Here is a 16,043-nt window from a genome sequence, read left to right on the forward strand (position 1 = left end):
AATCCAGCATTCTACTGACATCCCTTTGTTTTCCAGGAATAATGATCTATGCCTACTAAGTTGCCTACAGATAGGATGGGGGGAGTACAACTTTCAAAGTCATTGGACTATGTGATGATTTCCTTCTCTTGGTCTGCCCAGATAAAAGTGCTTGTGGGCATCAATTACATGCTTACTTTTAACTGACTTAACAAGAGGCATTTCTGTGGGCCTGTTTAGGTCAAGGAAGGAAACAGCACGTGTGCATTCAAGTGTATCCATGTTAGTTTGCCCTTATTCAGCTGCCCGCACAAACGGAAGGTGCAAAATGCATGGGCGATTTTCTAAATTACCTGAACAGATGACACCTGTATCTTCATTATGGCTACAGTCGTGGTTGTACCAGCCACGGTGAGAGCACCTCCCCAAGTTGGTTTCATAGCCTGTGCAGTACACGTCATCCAGAAGTATGCTTCCATTGCCAGGACCAAAAGAGTATAAATGGGAATAAACACCACCGCATCCCAACTGGCGGCAGAGGACCTGAGCATTAATCATACTCCATCCATCATCGCAGACTGTTCCCCAGCCATAGTTGTAATAGACTTCCACGCGTCCAGCACATCTGCTCCATCCATTCACCAGTCTGGCTGGAACATCTGTAGAAGTCACAAGAAAAGAAATTGATTTGAATCTTTGCTCTCCTTATATATCTCTCTTATTAATTTGATTGAACATCTATTTGTTCTCTGTTCATATGGACCAATCCTGCCTAATCTGGTCTATTCCTGCTAATGTGTCCTGATTGTTCCTGAATACTTATAGCTTATGACATAAGAACATTTAAGACCAGCATACTGTCTCTGACAGTATCTAATCCAGGTCACAAGTATCCCACAGTTTCCAAAGAGATGACATGTCTCGAGCACTATAACTGGGAATTCGGTATACTTCAAAGAAAGTATGAGGCAATCTATCAGATACAATGCCCTTTAGCCATAGAAGACACCATTGCTAGTGTAACCCTTGTTCTGCTGTGGCCATGTTTTCTCCCATGCTTCAGGGTTCTTTCCTGCCCGGGGGGAGTCAAAGACCCTTAAGCTGCTTGGAGGTTTTGTAACAAAGTCCAAATCAGTACAAAAAAAGAAAGAAAAAAAACAAAACACAGCAGTTTGGGGTTGTAAAAAATAAATCCTTTTACTGAACTTTGTCGTGTACAGGGATGATTTGGAATGCTGTGCATTTTTTTCTGGTGCAAGCCATTAAAAATAAACCAAAGCAGATACAGAATCCAAAATACTGCTCTGTAATCCTAATCAAAATCTATATCCTTAAATTCATCGATGCTATTGTCATTACATTAGCACTATAGGGGTGTTGATCTGAACCACACCATCCCTTGTCTATCTAAGAAGCAGTAGAACCAGATGCTTCCATGTACAAAAAGTGATACAGTAAAAAGTAAAGTAATAAAGGCCTCACAGTGCTTTCTTTACATTTTTTTTTCTACATTTTTTGTAGGACTTGTACACTTCCAGAAGTTGTAGGGAAATTAAAGCCTTAAGAAAAAGATGCTGCATTTCAAAACTACCCAAGTAAACTCATTTGCAGGTTTTTCGCACCGTTTTTGCTTGACACAAATCTGACCATTTACATTTTTTGCAATGGCTGTATCCTCTGGCCAAACGTTTCGATGGACCCTATTTGCGGAAGGTTTTCTCCTCTTGTGTGGCTATGGGAAAATTGATTAATAAATAGGGTCTTGCATGTCCACAATGCTTGATCCTACAATTCTTTCCTCCTGCAAGTGGTAAAATATATTTTGTTTAACCTTTTGTTTTCCTTGTCGTTCTAGAATTAAAAGTTTCTCTGTGTGATCTGAGAAGCATTATTAGCTGTGCTTGCCCTCCGCAATCACAGAATGTAATGACTTTTTATAAAGCTTACTTGGGGACAGACCCTCTCGGTTGGTTGTAGATGAGGCTTCGTGGTGGCATTATAAAATGCTAGAACACCTGGATCTTAACTTGCAGCATCTTGCTGAATGTATATACCCAATGTTCTCTCTAAAAATGTCTGTGTTTAATGACGACTTGATTGATGTAATATTTGTTTATTTTTTTTGTTTGCTAGCCGCAGTAGAATTATTATGTTGCCTAGAACCTCTTTGTAAGATAGGCAACATTAAAATACATTTAATTTATTTATTGCTTGGATTTCTGAAAACTTCCCATTTACAAATGGGTTGTGGGCCTGGGGACCACCAGCCATCCTTCTCTCCGCTGGGCACATTTCAGCTATTTCATGGTTTGAACCCCGACCCCTTGCTGTTCAAACTGTGAAATGATGAGAGTGCGTCTGTGGGGAGAAAAAGTTGGGGATCACTGAAAAAAACTTAGAGAGAAAACTGCTTGTACCACAAAATAAAACTAACTAGCATTGGCCAATTAGATTCTTTATTGTTCATAACATAGGAGATCTAGTTTCCAAGACTATTACTACCATTCAGTTACTGCATTACTTTGATCAAACCACTTAATTATGATGGTTTGAATCTTGGACTCTAAACCATTCTTGGTAGGGACAATGTAATTAATCATCTTATAAAGAAATATGCTGTCTGATAAATAAATTGTATTACCTATAGGTACAGGATGTGGGTGTGTACTAGGATATTCTGTCAACAGAAAAAGAAAGAAAGTGTTAGTAACCATTGCCCTTTCTGTGAAATGGTTGGACAAGTGCAATTCTGTACATATTCACATAACAGAGAGTCCATGCTCTGGGGAGCTAATAATTCAGTCAAGACGCACACACAAAACAATGTGTTTTAGATAATCAATAAGACTAACATCAAGGAGAGTCAGTTGAAATTGAAAGCATCCTCAACGATGTGGGTTTTGAGACTAGATTTGAATATGGCCAAAAAGGGTGCATGACCACCAACTCAGGAAGTCACCACAAAATAGCACTGACAACTCCCCACACCACATGCTCCCCACATCTATCTCGTTCACTCAGCATGTTAGAGACCTTGGTGTCACCCTGGACAACCATATGAACTTCAAAAAATTAATCAATTCTACTCTTAAAGAGTGCTTTTTCAAATTACATACCTTGAAAAAATTAAAACCCCTCCTTCATCTTACTGATTTTTGCACAGTACTGCAAGCAACCATTTTCTCGAAAATCGACTATTGCAACTCCTTCCTGCTAGGTCTCCCCAAAAACACCATCCATCCACTCCAAATCCTTCAAAACCAGAAATCAATACCTGGCAACCCTACGCACCCCTTCTCCCAAACTCTAAAACCTTGCATCCACAAAAGCTCGCTCACTGTCCATAGCCAGTCCTGTGCTTTGGAACTCTATGCCAGCGAGTCTACGCCAGGAACTCTGCCCAAAGAAATTCAAGCAGAAATTAAAGACCTGGCTATTTAAACAGGCATTCACCTAAACAGGCAGACTCTTATACTCTTACATCTTGCCCACATCTTGTTATGGTTGCCAACTCAATTCAGGTCCCCTGAGGCCTCTCTCCCTCTACAGCTCCTTCTTGCATTGTCGTCCCCTCCCCCCATCCTCTTTTTAGGCCTCCCCAGCCCCTCCTTTCCCTTTAGTCTTATACCTAGACATTACTGCCCCCCCAGACCATCCTTTAAAAATTCTGTTTTTACTCTTCTATAAAACCCCCTCCCCCTGCTTCCAAATCTCTGTTCAATCTCCCCTGTTTTTACTCTTCTGTAATTCCCTACACTCCATGCTATCAAATTTTCTAGATAATTACCTCTGTAACATAGCATTCAGTTACTCAAATAACTATTCACTGTACTTAAAACACATAAACTCTGTCATACTTGCTCTTAGTTCCCTAACGCCCCTCCCTATAATAATTCACACTTATAAAATGTTATAAAATCCAGGGTCGGCGCGTGCAGGGGGGTGCACAAGTTTTGTGGGGGTCAGGAGGGCCCCCAAGACTTGCCAAAAGTCCCTGGTGGTCCAGCGGCGGTCCGGGAGTGACCTCCTGCACTCGGGCCGTCGGCTGCCAGTAATCAAAATGGCACTGATTGCCTTTGCCATCACTATGTCACAGGGGCCGACCAATGGTACCAGTAGCCCCTGTGACATAGTAAGGTCAAAGGCTATCGGCACCATTTTGAATACCGGCAGCCAACAGCAGCCAACAGCAGGAGATGGCTCTCGGACCCCCTGCTGGACCACCAGGGAGTTTTGGTAAGTCTTGGGGGGGGGGGGTGTCAGGAGGGTGGGGGGTTGTAGTTAATTCAATTTTAGCTAGGAAATGAATAAGAAAGAACGCATGAACTTATCGAGGGCCCCCCTTGCTGAATGCAACGTATCTGCCCCCCAATGAATACGAATTACGAATGCAACGTATGCCATCCCTCTGCACATCCCTACTGCAAATCCCTAGAGGCTAGAGAATAGAAAGGAAGAAATGGGTTAACCTATTTTACCTTCCTTGGTAACATGAAGCAGCAATTACAACTCTTAACAGAATGCATGAGTGTAACAGGCATGGAGAGGCTGTTACTACCCTAGACAACTTGTTGGGCATCAAGACTGGATGGACTGTTTTGGTCGGCTATACTAAGCTGGATGTGAATAGAGAAAAACAGAGAGGAGTCCAAGATGATCCCCCCAAGGTTATAGGCAGTGGGGATGTCTGTATTATCCCCAGAGATAGAAAGAGGGGCCCGAGGGGATGTGGGTTTGGCAGGAAAAATAAGAAATTCTGTCTTGGTCATGCCACGTTTAAGGTGGCAGTGGGACATCCAGTTGATGATGTCAGACAAACATTCTGAAATTTGATTCAGCCTATGCTGCTAAATATCTGGTTTAGAAATCCATTAATATTTGGAACATCTACCTTTATGTTATTATTTCTATTGGCAGCACACCTTGAACTTCCTGGCTGGAGAGGCATGTCATAAATAAATGATGACAATGATAATAATGATGATGACTTGAATAAGGAGTGATATCCTACAAGTATTTCAAGCTGCTATGGCTGGCAGCTGGGATATATGATATCCTTAACAGTGTAGACCAGAATAAGTAGGCAAATTGGGGTGGGCCTAATTGGTCATCTTTCATAATCTACTCTGTTTCCATGTTACCTCTCACCCTCATACAATCCTACAGAAAGAAAGTGAAACATAAACAGGCTGTCACATTTAAAATCAATTATTATTACCTGTAGTTGTAGTTCCATTGAAATAATCACCTGATAAAAGGTAAATTATCGAAGGTTAGTTACAATTTTTGAAATAGGTCAATGATATGATTGATAAGAAGCAGTTATGCTGATTTATTCTCTTTTATGGTAATAATAATAATAATAAAAATACATATTACATGCCACAATTTCCTCCCCCTTCCTCCCCCCCATCCATTATATTGATCATTTACTGATCTGTCTTGCTGTCCATGCTCATGTCTCTGTTATATAGAAACTGAAGCCATATGATCTTTTCATTCATTTGTCCATGGATTGGATCACATCAATGGAATATAGAGTACATTTCCTCTATATGAAACAGTAAGGAGAAAATAATTGTGATGACCGATAAAATTATACCACTTGACGAGATGTTGGTATCCTCCATTTCAGAACGTCTCTGTTTTCTTTTCCAAAGTACATGACACTCATTATGGCTTAGTAAATTATATTTTTCTTTGATTTCTGGATAACCAAATAATACTACGAGATATACATATTTCTCGGAGTATTGTTTAGGGAAGATCAGGGAATATTTTTGTGGACTGAAATGTACATGTGCACGTTGTCAGTCAGGTGGCTTATGCAAAATGTCCCCCTTATCTTTAACACAACAAAGGGGTACGCTTCCAAGGTGCTGATTTTAATCTCTAGCAAAACTTCACAAATTATGAAATGTTGTGCCTTTTGCCCAAACAATTCCTGCAACTTCTGGAAAGCAAAACAAGTTCCACAGAAAAATCAGGCAAGAAAAATCTTTGTATGACAAGCCTTGTGGGATAGTTTCTCAATTCAATCTAGTACTTTTTAGGATGTAATTGTTTTGCTTGCATGATTTTTGCTGTGGATTTTTTTTTCCAGGCTCAAAATTCTAGGAAATTCAGTTCATGAGAGGTTTCAAACCTAGGCTGGCAGACCAAATTGCAGATTTTTGTTTGCACTATATTGTGACCTGTTTTTGTCTAAAAAGTTCTGTCTCACCCTCAGATCAGTGGAAGGGATATTTTACTTAATGAACATAGAAATTAAGGAACATTTTGCAGATGAATTTCGCTATTCCTACAATTCTAATAGGTAACTTTAAGACACGGTTTCTTAACCCTGATTTGGAGGCCTACCTGACCAGTCCAAGTTTTAGCATAGCAACTTTGAATATGCATGAGAGAGATTTGAATTTACAGGATTGGCAATATATGCAAATCTGTCTCATGCATATCAATTAGGGATATCCTGAAAATAAACTAGTTAGATGAACCTAACAGGGTTGAAAACCACTGTGCTAAGGAAATATGCTCTTCCAAAGACTTAACTGATCACCATATTTGGGGGTTGTTTAATTGTATTACAGAAACTTTCAGAACTTTCCTTAAGCAAATTAGAAGAAGGTGGGAACTAGGGATGTGCAGAGCAAAAGTTTATGTTCATAAGTCCATAAGTCGAAAGGGGGTCCCATTTGCGGTCAATATGGACATATGGAGAATTCCATAAGTTGAGTCTATGTCCATACGTGCAAATAAAAATTTAAACCCCTCACCCTCCTTAATCCCCCCCCAAGACTTACCAAAACTCCCTGGTGGTACAGCAGGGAGTCAGGATGCCATTTCTGAACTCCTTTGCGAGGAGCACGTGACGTCGGCGTCACGTCGGAGTGACGCGGCGTCACGTGATTCCCCGCGCGATCACTCCGGGACCCTCGTTGCACCCAAAAGGAACTTTTGGCCAGCTTGGGGGGGCCTCCTGACCCCTCACTCGGACGTGACGCCGACGTCACGTGCTCCTCGCAAAGGAGTTCAGAAATGGTGTCCCTGCTGTACCACCAGGGAGTTTTGGTAAGTCTTGGGGGGGGGGGGGATTAAGGAGGGTGAGGGGTTTAAATTTTTATTTAGGATCAACAATCGCGATTTCCAACTTATTCAACATAGCTATGTTGAATAAGTTGGAAATCCGATCGTTTTCACCTCATCACTTTTTTAAGTTAAAAAAAAAAAAAAGTTGCGTTTTACATTTAAGTTCAAAACGAATGCACACCCCTAGTGGGAACACCACAAAATCATGGACTTTATTTGACCTAACCAAATACAGCACTGTCCTGATAGATGACTGTAATGCAAGTAACATAGTTGATTAGGCTGAAGGAAGACCAGTGACAGATGTATCTCTTTGGATGCCCATTGCTCTCTGAGGTCACTGCTGGGTGGGAATGGGGGTCCCTCTAGAAAGTAACCACCAGTCTGAGGATGAAGTTTTTCTGCAATGCTGGAGCCCTGCTCTGCTGCTGGAGTTTATTGTTGACAGTGCCAAGACAGGTAGAGCAGTCATGTTCCCTGATCTGCCCATAGGCCAATTAATTGCTTTGTCTACAGGGAAGTCTGCTCCTGAGGAAGACTGGAAGACCATCCACTCTGATCTGCAGCGAATTGCCTAGCAGCTTTGTGTGGAAATCCAGGGAAAAGTAGGAAAATACCCCCATATAAACTGTGTGTTTATAGCTAAATCTATAGTACAATGAAAAAAAACAACACACCAATATGATGGTCAACTCAAGGTCAGCACTTTTTTTGCTAGAATCTGACTACTCCATCATAGCCCCATATTCCATTCTCTTCTAAAACAAATCCAGCATTCTACTGACATCCCTTTGTTTTGAAGGAATAATGCTCTATGCCTACTAAGTTGCCTACAGATAGGATGGGGGGAGTCCAACTTTCAAAGCCATTGGACTATGTGATGATTTCCTTCTCTTGGTCTGCCCAGATAAAAGTACTTGTGGGCATCAATTACATGCTTACTTTTAACTGACTTAACAAGAGGCATTTCTGTGGGCCTGTTTAGGTCAAGGAAGGAAACAGCACGTGTGCATTCAAGTGTATCCGTTAGTTTGCCCTTATTCAGCTGCCCGCACAAACGGGAGGTGCAAAATGCATGGGCGATTTTTAAAATTACCTGTGCAGACGACACCCACGTCTTCACTGTGGCCACAGTCGTGGTTGTACCAGCCACGGTGAGAGCACCTCCCCAGGTTGGATTCATAGCCCCTGCAGTTCACATCATCTAGGAGGATGCTTCCATAGCCTGAACCGAAAGAGTAATCTGAGTAGTAAACGCCACCACAGCCCAGCTGGCGGCACAGGACCTGAGCATTCATAAAACTCCATCCGTGACGACAAACTGTTCCCCAGGCATAATTATAGTAGACTTCCACGCGTCCAGAACATCTGTTCCATCCGTTTACCAGTCTAGCTGAAACATCTGCAAAAGTCACAAGAAAAATCAATTGTTTGTCTCCCTTTACCCATCTCTCCTTTCAGTTTGATTGAAAAATATGGTATCGCTATGAAGGTAAATCATCTGAATATATCTGTTCATAATGGACCTTGTCATGTTGAAAAACACTAATATCAACTGCTGAACATTCGAGGATACATTTTTAACGACCTTGGTAGAGGTGCTAAGTAGGACGTTTAGGGAAATGAGTTTCTTCACATAGAACAAGGAAAGATTACCAGACAATTTTAGAAATCTAGAAATCAATCAGAATTTTAGACTAGATGTCTATATTGCATAGCTAGTTAGATATATAAATATTTCGTATGGTAAGGCTTGAGCAATTTAGATGTCTAAAACTGCTCACTTCCCTGAACATCAACATTTAGCTATCTGATTCCACTTAGATGTCTAACTTCTTGTTCTGATTTATTAAATGATTAACTGATCCCAGTGATCATTCATATTGCACGGTTAGATGTCAAAATGCCATGCATGTGCTGCGATTTTAAAAGCTGCCATGAGCACATGCAAAAACCCTTTTAGGTAATTCAATTAGCAGTTAAAGCAATGGTCCACTAGATGTGTGTGGCCTAATACAAGAAGTTGAGATAACTTTTGTAAGACTAATGTTTAGAACATCTGACAAAGAGGTACATTAGCTTTCTAGATGAAAACAGTTCCTTGTCCACTTAAGAGACAAAGGAACCTGCTGCCTCCATATGCAAATTCTCTTTTTGTAACATGATAGGCAACATCTCCAATGGAGAAAAAACATGAAAATGAATGTGTGTGCAAAGAGTGCTGCCAAACCTTTGCCTGAATAAATTCAGTGCACAGGCGCAAAGGCCACACTGTATTTTCCATGCACAGTTTTATTTACCTTTTTTTTTTTTTTTTTAGAACTTCCCTCTTCTAGAAGTTGTAAGGAAATTAAAGCTGTAATTAAAAATGTGTCATTTCTAAACTATCCAAGTAAACTAATTTTCAGGCTTTTTGTACTGTTTTTGTGTGAGCATTAAATTGGTCCCTTTAAGTTTTTGCCATGGCTGTATCCTCTGGCATAATGTTCTGAAAATCCACAACTGTTGAATAAATTATCCTTTCCCTTGAAAGTGGCAAAATGTATTTCTCTTCAGCCAGAGAGGGCACCTTTTTTTGTTTTGCTTGCTTCTCTGCCTGGTCCTGGTAACATTATCTGCATTGCTTGCCCTCTGCAATTATAGAGCTGAGTGACTATTTATAAAACTTGCCTGGGACAGAAGCTTACAGTAGAACACATGATTGCACATGTGGCTTGATCATGGCATTGTACTGTGCGAGAAAAACTTGCAACTTTCCTTGAAATCTCTTGCTCAATTCATGGGCCCACTGCTTCTTCTCAGCTGCATAATAGACTTCTGACACTTTTCTCTTTGCAAGGCACGCCCCAGTTGTTTCGCGGTTTGAACTGCATCAGGTCCCATAGTCTTTGGGTGCTGTCGCCCCCATGCAGTTCACACCATGAAAGTATTGGTGCTCCCTGCACAGTTTAGAAGGATTTAGGGGTTTTCAGTTGTCTGGCATTGGAGCTGATCATGCCCAGTTGTACTCTTTCTATAACCTATTGCTTATACTATGGAGTAGTCAAACTTTAGGAGACCTAATATCCAAGCTTACTTCTGGTACTTAATTACCATATATCTTTGACCAAATCACTAAACTACCATGTGGTTGAATCTAAGACTCTAATCTGTTCTTGGCAAGTTCAGTACAACCATGTGATTAATCATCTTATAGTGCTACTACATGCAAGGGCAGTGCTGTCTATTAACAACAGTCATTACCTATAGGTTCAGGATATACGGATGTGGTGAGATGAACTGTCAACAGAAAAAGGAAAAGACTGTATTAGTAAATGTGTCCCTTTCTGAAAGATGGTTAGAAGAGACAGAATTAGTCCATAGTACTACTTCTCACAACACTATTAGACACATGCAGCATTGTAAAGAGACGGATAAGACACAGTTCCTGTTCGATGGAGCTTATGATTCAGGAAAGATATACATACAGATTAGAACATAAAAGAGATTACAGAAAATGTACTTATAAAAGAGTACACAAAATCGACACTAGCGACATCAGAGAGAACCAACATGTAAGATTAAAACACGTTTCAAAATGTTGGCATTTTAGGCTAGGTTTGAGATGGAAAACAATGCACAAAATCGGGAAAGTCCATTCTAGGCCTAGGATACAGCAAAGTGGAAAGTGTGGAGCTGGAGTTAGATATTGAAGGAGAAGAACACAGATAAGGGTGAATTACCAAATGAATGGAGTTTAAGAAGCAGGGTTAAGTGAGAGAAGTATTGAGGAGCAGCAGAGAGAATACATTCATAATTAAGTAACAGAAGCTATAGCTGTATGTAGAAATAGTTTGCGAGCTAATGTAGTGTCTTGAGAAGGGAGAGTCTACATGGTCAGTGATATTGGAGGAGGATATGCTATGCAGTTGAACTTTGAGTAGACAGCAGTAGAGAAAGATGGTTCAGTGAGAGACCCACTAGTAGCAGCCTTCTGTAGTCTAATTGGGAGGTGATAGGAAAGTAGATAAGGTTTTTGGTAGCATGCTCAGAAACAAAGGGATGGGTTTTGTCAGTTAAAGAGATAGAATGACATGTTTTAGCACTATTTTGATTGTGCATACAGAGGACTCCAAGTTTACCCCAAGGTTATGATATGAAGAGAGCAGGAGGATGACAGTGTTATCTACAGAGATAGAATGAAAGATTAAGGTGTGTGTGTGGGGGGTGGGGGTGGAGTGAGTTTGAGGGAAATGATAAGGGTTTACATTTTGGCCTTGTTAACTTTAAGGCAATGGTGGTAGAATAACCAAATGGCAATGTCAGGTAAGCAGGCTGAGATTTAGGACTGGACACTTTGTGAAATTTCTGGTGCAGAGAGGCAGAGCTGAGAGTCATTGACATAAAGAAGGTATTGAAAGCCATAGAAGGAGATCCAAGCACCAAGGGAACAAGTATAGAGAGGAGGAAGCAATGTTAGGGCCCCGAGGCACACCAACTGATAGTGGGAAAAACAGTGGAGGACGATGCACCAGAGATTACACTAAAACAATGGTGAGAAGAGTAAGAAAAAAAAAACCCCAAAAGAGTAGAGTCCTAAAATTTAAATGAGGATAGTATCTTAAGATGGTGATAAAATATGTCAAAGCAATAGAAAAGTCAAGGATGATGAGGATCAAGGAAAGGACAATGTCCTTGAACAACAAGTTGTCACTGAGAGGTGGGTTCAGATTCCTTCAGGTCAGCAGGTCTTGAAAGGTCTACAGAGATAGTGCTTACAGCCCTCCTGGTTGGGGAGGGAGGATATAAGTCCTGTTGACCACAGTATAGTTAAGACTGCACAATAATTTGAAGGGATCCATTGTCCATGTCCCTTAATCATAGGATTGGAGGCTCAATGGAGACTGCTAATGAAAAGCCATGGCACCCAGATTCCAGGCCCCCTTTGGTTTATCAGTGGTGAGAAGAAAAGTTGAAGCAGTTTCCATTCAGGATGGAAGGCTATGGGTGAATGAGTTTAACCAATACCTCTTCCTTCCACTCCCATGCACAGCAGAAGCATACACACAGATATGAGATGAAACATCACTATCAGTTCAAGAATAATTTAAACCTGCATTTTTGTTTTCATATATCTGAAGAAAAGTTTTAATTCATCTTCCAGAAGGATTATATTTGACATTTGTTTCTGACTTGCGAGTCCGTTCAGCTGTGGAGTGAACAATTGACTTCATTTGCACACATTCCTGTTTACTTGGAAACCTAGGGCCTGACAATGAGCGCTAGCCAGTTAAGTAACTTAGCCATATATGACTTATCTGGCTAAGTTACAAGGGAATATTCAGTGGTAAGGCTATGCTGCTGAATATCCTATCCCATGACTTTTTACTTTTCCTAGAAGCCTCTCATGAGGAACTTTGTCAAACGCCTTCTGAAAATCCAAGTATACTATATCTACCGTTTCACCTTTATCCACATGTTTATTAACTCCTTCAAAAAAGTGCCCATTCTCTTCTTCTTAAAGTTCTTAAAGTTCATGAAAGTTTTTTTGGGGACTTCTCAGTGCTCAAACCTAAGAAAAGAACAGTGGCAGGACCAGCTGGTCAGGTAGATCCAGTCCTGGTCCTACTGCACTGTGGGGCGGATTTTCAGAGCCCTGCTCGTGTAAATCTGCCCAAAACCGGGCGGATTTACGCGAGCAGGGCCCTGCGCGCCGGGAAGCCTATTTTACATAGGCCTCCCGGCGCGCGCAGAGCCCCGGGACTCGTGTAAGTCCCGGGGTTCTCCGAGGGGGGCGTGTCGGGGGCGGGCCTGGTCGTCGCGGCGTTTCGGGGGCGTGTCGGCAGCGTTTTGGGGGCGGGTACGGGGGCGTTGCTACGGCCCGGGGCGGTCCGGGGGCATGGCTGCGCCCTCCGTACCCGCCCCCAGGTTGCGGCCCGGTGTGCAGGAGGCCCGCTGGCGCGCGGGGTTTTACGCCTCCCAGAGGGAGGCGTAAATCCCCCAACAAAGGTAAGGGGGGGGTTTAGACAGGGCCGGGCGGGTGGGTTAGGTAGGGGAAGGGAGGGGAAGGTGAGGGGAGGGCAAAGGAAAGTTCCCTCCGAGGCCGCTCTGATTTCGGAGCGGCCTTGGAGGGAACGGGGGTAGGCTGCGCGGCTCGGCGCGCGCCGGCTATACAAAATCCATAGCCTTGCGCGCGCCGATCCAGGTTTTTAGCAGATACGCGCGGCTCCGCGCGTATCTGATAAAATCCAGCGTACTTTTGTTTGCGCCTGGAGCGCAAACAAAAGTAGGCTATTTGCGCGCCTTTTAAAATCCGCCCCTATTTATGTATTGGAGGGGGGTGGGGGTGTGTGAGATTGAAGGTGTTTACCTGCTTTTCTTTTAATAAAATCAGACCCAGCTCATCCTTTTACTCGGACAATCAAATCGCGGTTTTAGTGAACTGGCTGCTCTCCCTGTCCCCACCTCCTCTCTTCCAGACTGGGAGGGTAAGGAGGTCTGAAGATGAGACAGCACATGACTTGGGCAGCCTTCTATAAGTGAACAAAGATTGAGAAAGTGTTTACCAATATTTGCCGCTCTGTCTGAAGCCGGCTCGCTTTCTAGAGACAAAATAAAAAGAACATTTGTCAATTTAATAACTGCATTTTTTTTTGCATGATGCGGCATTGAAGGTTGCATAGATCAAGCTAAACTTTGGCTGGCCCAGGAGGCTGCTACATGATATCAGAGTACTGATGTACTCCTAACCACCAGCTGTAAGCAGTTGTGTAATAAAGCCCATAATGGTTGATCCCCACCCCCTGCTTTTCTATTCATCCATTCATTAAATGTGACCTCCGCATTTCCATGATGGTGCAGCCCATGATGTCACTGCTGCACCATCTCCATGTTGTGAGCATGGATGGGCTGAAGGAGACTGCTCTAATTTATTGCAGCGAGACACACAGACACACAGGCACACACACACACACACAGAGTCACCTATACATGCAGAAAGAGGTAGCAACGCAAGCACTAGGGAAGCACAGAAACAACAGGAACACAGTCCCAGGCAGACTTTACTCACACACACACACAAATATCTACTTTACACAGTGAGTAGAATTGATGAATCAGGGAGATATAATAACAATATGTACAGCTGTGGGCCATGCAGAACAGCATGCGACACATGCACACATGAACTGATAGGAAATGATAATGGAGGGCACATATACGAACACAGCCCTGGACACCCACACATACACACATGCACACACAACTCACAGGCATAAAATGCACAGGCACTCAGACAAAGCGACTGACTAACGTACACATGCATAAGGAAGTTTTATCATTACCATATGTTCCAACAGTCGTGGCAAGATCTGTCAAGACATAAGAACACGTGAATCAAAATATTGGTTTTTTTTGTAACTGCTTGTGGTACAGTGGCATGACTGCTAAAGTCTGAACATTATTACTTCTCATTAAATATTATTTTAACCCTCCTCCTCCTCTCCCCCAACATCCTAAAGTTCTTAACGTCCCATGATCCATTTGCGTTGTTACTCTGTTATCAAACTCTGCAGACTGGGCAGCCATTTCCTTCATCTTTGACCTTGCAATGCACCAGATGTTTGCTTATACCCTCTGCCTACTCTAGGTCATGTCTTAGCCATAAATTAGCATCTCTAGGGGCACTGACGTCCTTTTTAAATGATCCTTGGATTGGAATAGGCTTGTATTTTAACTTTGCCCCACCTCCAACTTGGCAGGGAGGGGTGGAATCACTTGCCTTTGGTTCAGTAATTAACTGTCTCCAAGTTTGCCCCATGGGATATTTTTGGACTTGCCGAGAGTCTGCACTACCTGGGGTGATACACCTTTCCCATCTTGGAAACATGCAGAAGCAGCTCCTGGAACCGAAGCAGATTCTTCTATCTCCCCACCCCCTTGATATTCCTGTCCTCCAGTAACACACTCAGAAGTGAAAGGACACAGAATCACAAGCTCCTTTTTTATTCCATTCTCTTCAGTCTCCTGTAGTGCATAGTCATATATACAGCCATACATGCAAACACAATCTCAGACAACCTTACGCCCATCCATGGGTCTGCCCTGTTTATTCACTAGTTTTTCACTACACTACCTGTCCCATGGAGGACCCCGGTCATCAGCAGCATCCAGAGGGCTTTCTGTATGGCCCCCATGGTGTCGTGAATTCCTTCGCCATGGAGGATAAAGAACTGCAAACCTGGTATTTATAACTAGACATGAGGGCGTGCCCTTTCAATCTCTGCTCTACCAGTGTACCAGGAAGGGACATAAAAATATTTAATAGACACTATTCAAACACGTCCTGTGAAGAAAATATAAACAGCAGTACTTCCTGGATGGCTTGGCTGAACATAATTTGGTTTTTGGACCCAATTAAGTGATTTTTTAGCATATTTATGGTTGAAATAAAACACATATCAGGGTAGCTCACTCCAATGTAAATTTCATAATCTCCAATGTACAAATAGTTGTAATCTCCCACATGGTCATGAATATTTGCTTTCCAAGCACTCTGAAATCTTAATTTTGATGACCTCCGTGGATTTATATAAAGAATACAGATACCTCCAAGCTGTTCCCTGCTTTTCCTAAACATTAATGGCCCTTAGTTGACTGCAAATTCCTCTGGTTTTAATTCATTTTATAGTATTTGTATTTGTATCTCTTATAGATACAAATTAATGTCATTATTTACTTTATTGATTCTAAACCCTTAATTTTATTGTCATGCACAGAAAATGGAATATATGAAAGCCACCACTAATCCATTGCACATATTTCACAGAACTCCAGGTCCATTCTTTATGTCACAGCTAATAGTTGCAAGAATCAAATTCCTTTTTTTTTTTTGCACCAGAGATTGCATTTTATTTATTTATTTTATCAGACTTTTGTGTGCTCTTGCATTCCGGACAAATTCCCGCATTCAGCACTGAATAGTACTGTCTATACGT

At 42.0% G+C, this 16,043-nt stretch overlaps 1 protein-coding gene across 2 annotated transcripts in view; it reads right to left on the reverse strand.

The window, feature by feature from the left end:
* Window positions 1-15,677, reverse strand: part of LOC115078340 (deleted in malignant brain tumors 1 protein-like) — a 35,683-nt gene extending 20,006 nt beyond the window's left edge. Inside the window, exons 1-8 of one of the 2 annotated variants that reach the window (XM_029581234.1) lie at window positions 15,182-15,677; window positions 14,391-14,417; window positions 13,614-13,649; window positions 10,312-10,347; window positions 8,165-8,470; window positions 5,198-5,227; window positions 2,621-2,656; window positions 333-638 (exon numbers count right to left, since the gene is read on the reverse strand). In XM_029581234.1, coding sequence (XP_029437094.1) covers window positions 333-638; window positions 2,621-2,656; window positions 5,198-5,227; window positions 8,165-8,470; window positions 10,312-10,347; window positions 13,614-13,649; window positions 14,391-14,417; window positions 15,182-15,242 — 838 coding nt within the window. In that variant the 5' untranslated portion in view covers window positions 15,243-15,677. The remainder of the gene's footprint in view (window positions 1-332; window positions 639-2,620; window positions 2,657-5,197; window positions 5,228-8,164; window positions 8,471-10,311; window positions 10,348-13,613; window positions 13,650-14,390; window positions 14,418-15,181) is intronic. The other variant, XM_029581235.1, reaches the window with a different exon arrangement.
* Between the last annotated feature and the right edge of the window lie 366 nt (window positions 15,678-16,043).

This window comes from Rhinatrema bivittatum, chromosome 16, assembly GCF_901001135.1.
Source record: "Rhinatrema bivittatum chromosome 16, aRhiBiv1.1, whole genome shotgun sequence".
Classification (NCBI taxonomy): Eukaryota; Metazoa; Chordata; class Amphibia; order Gymnophiona; family Rhinatrematidae; genus Rhinatrema; species Rhinatrema bivittatum.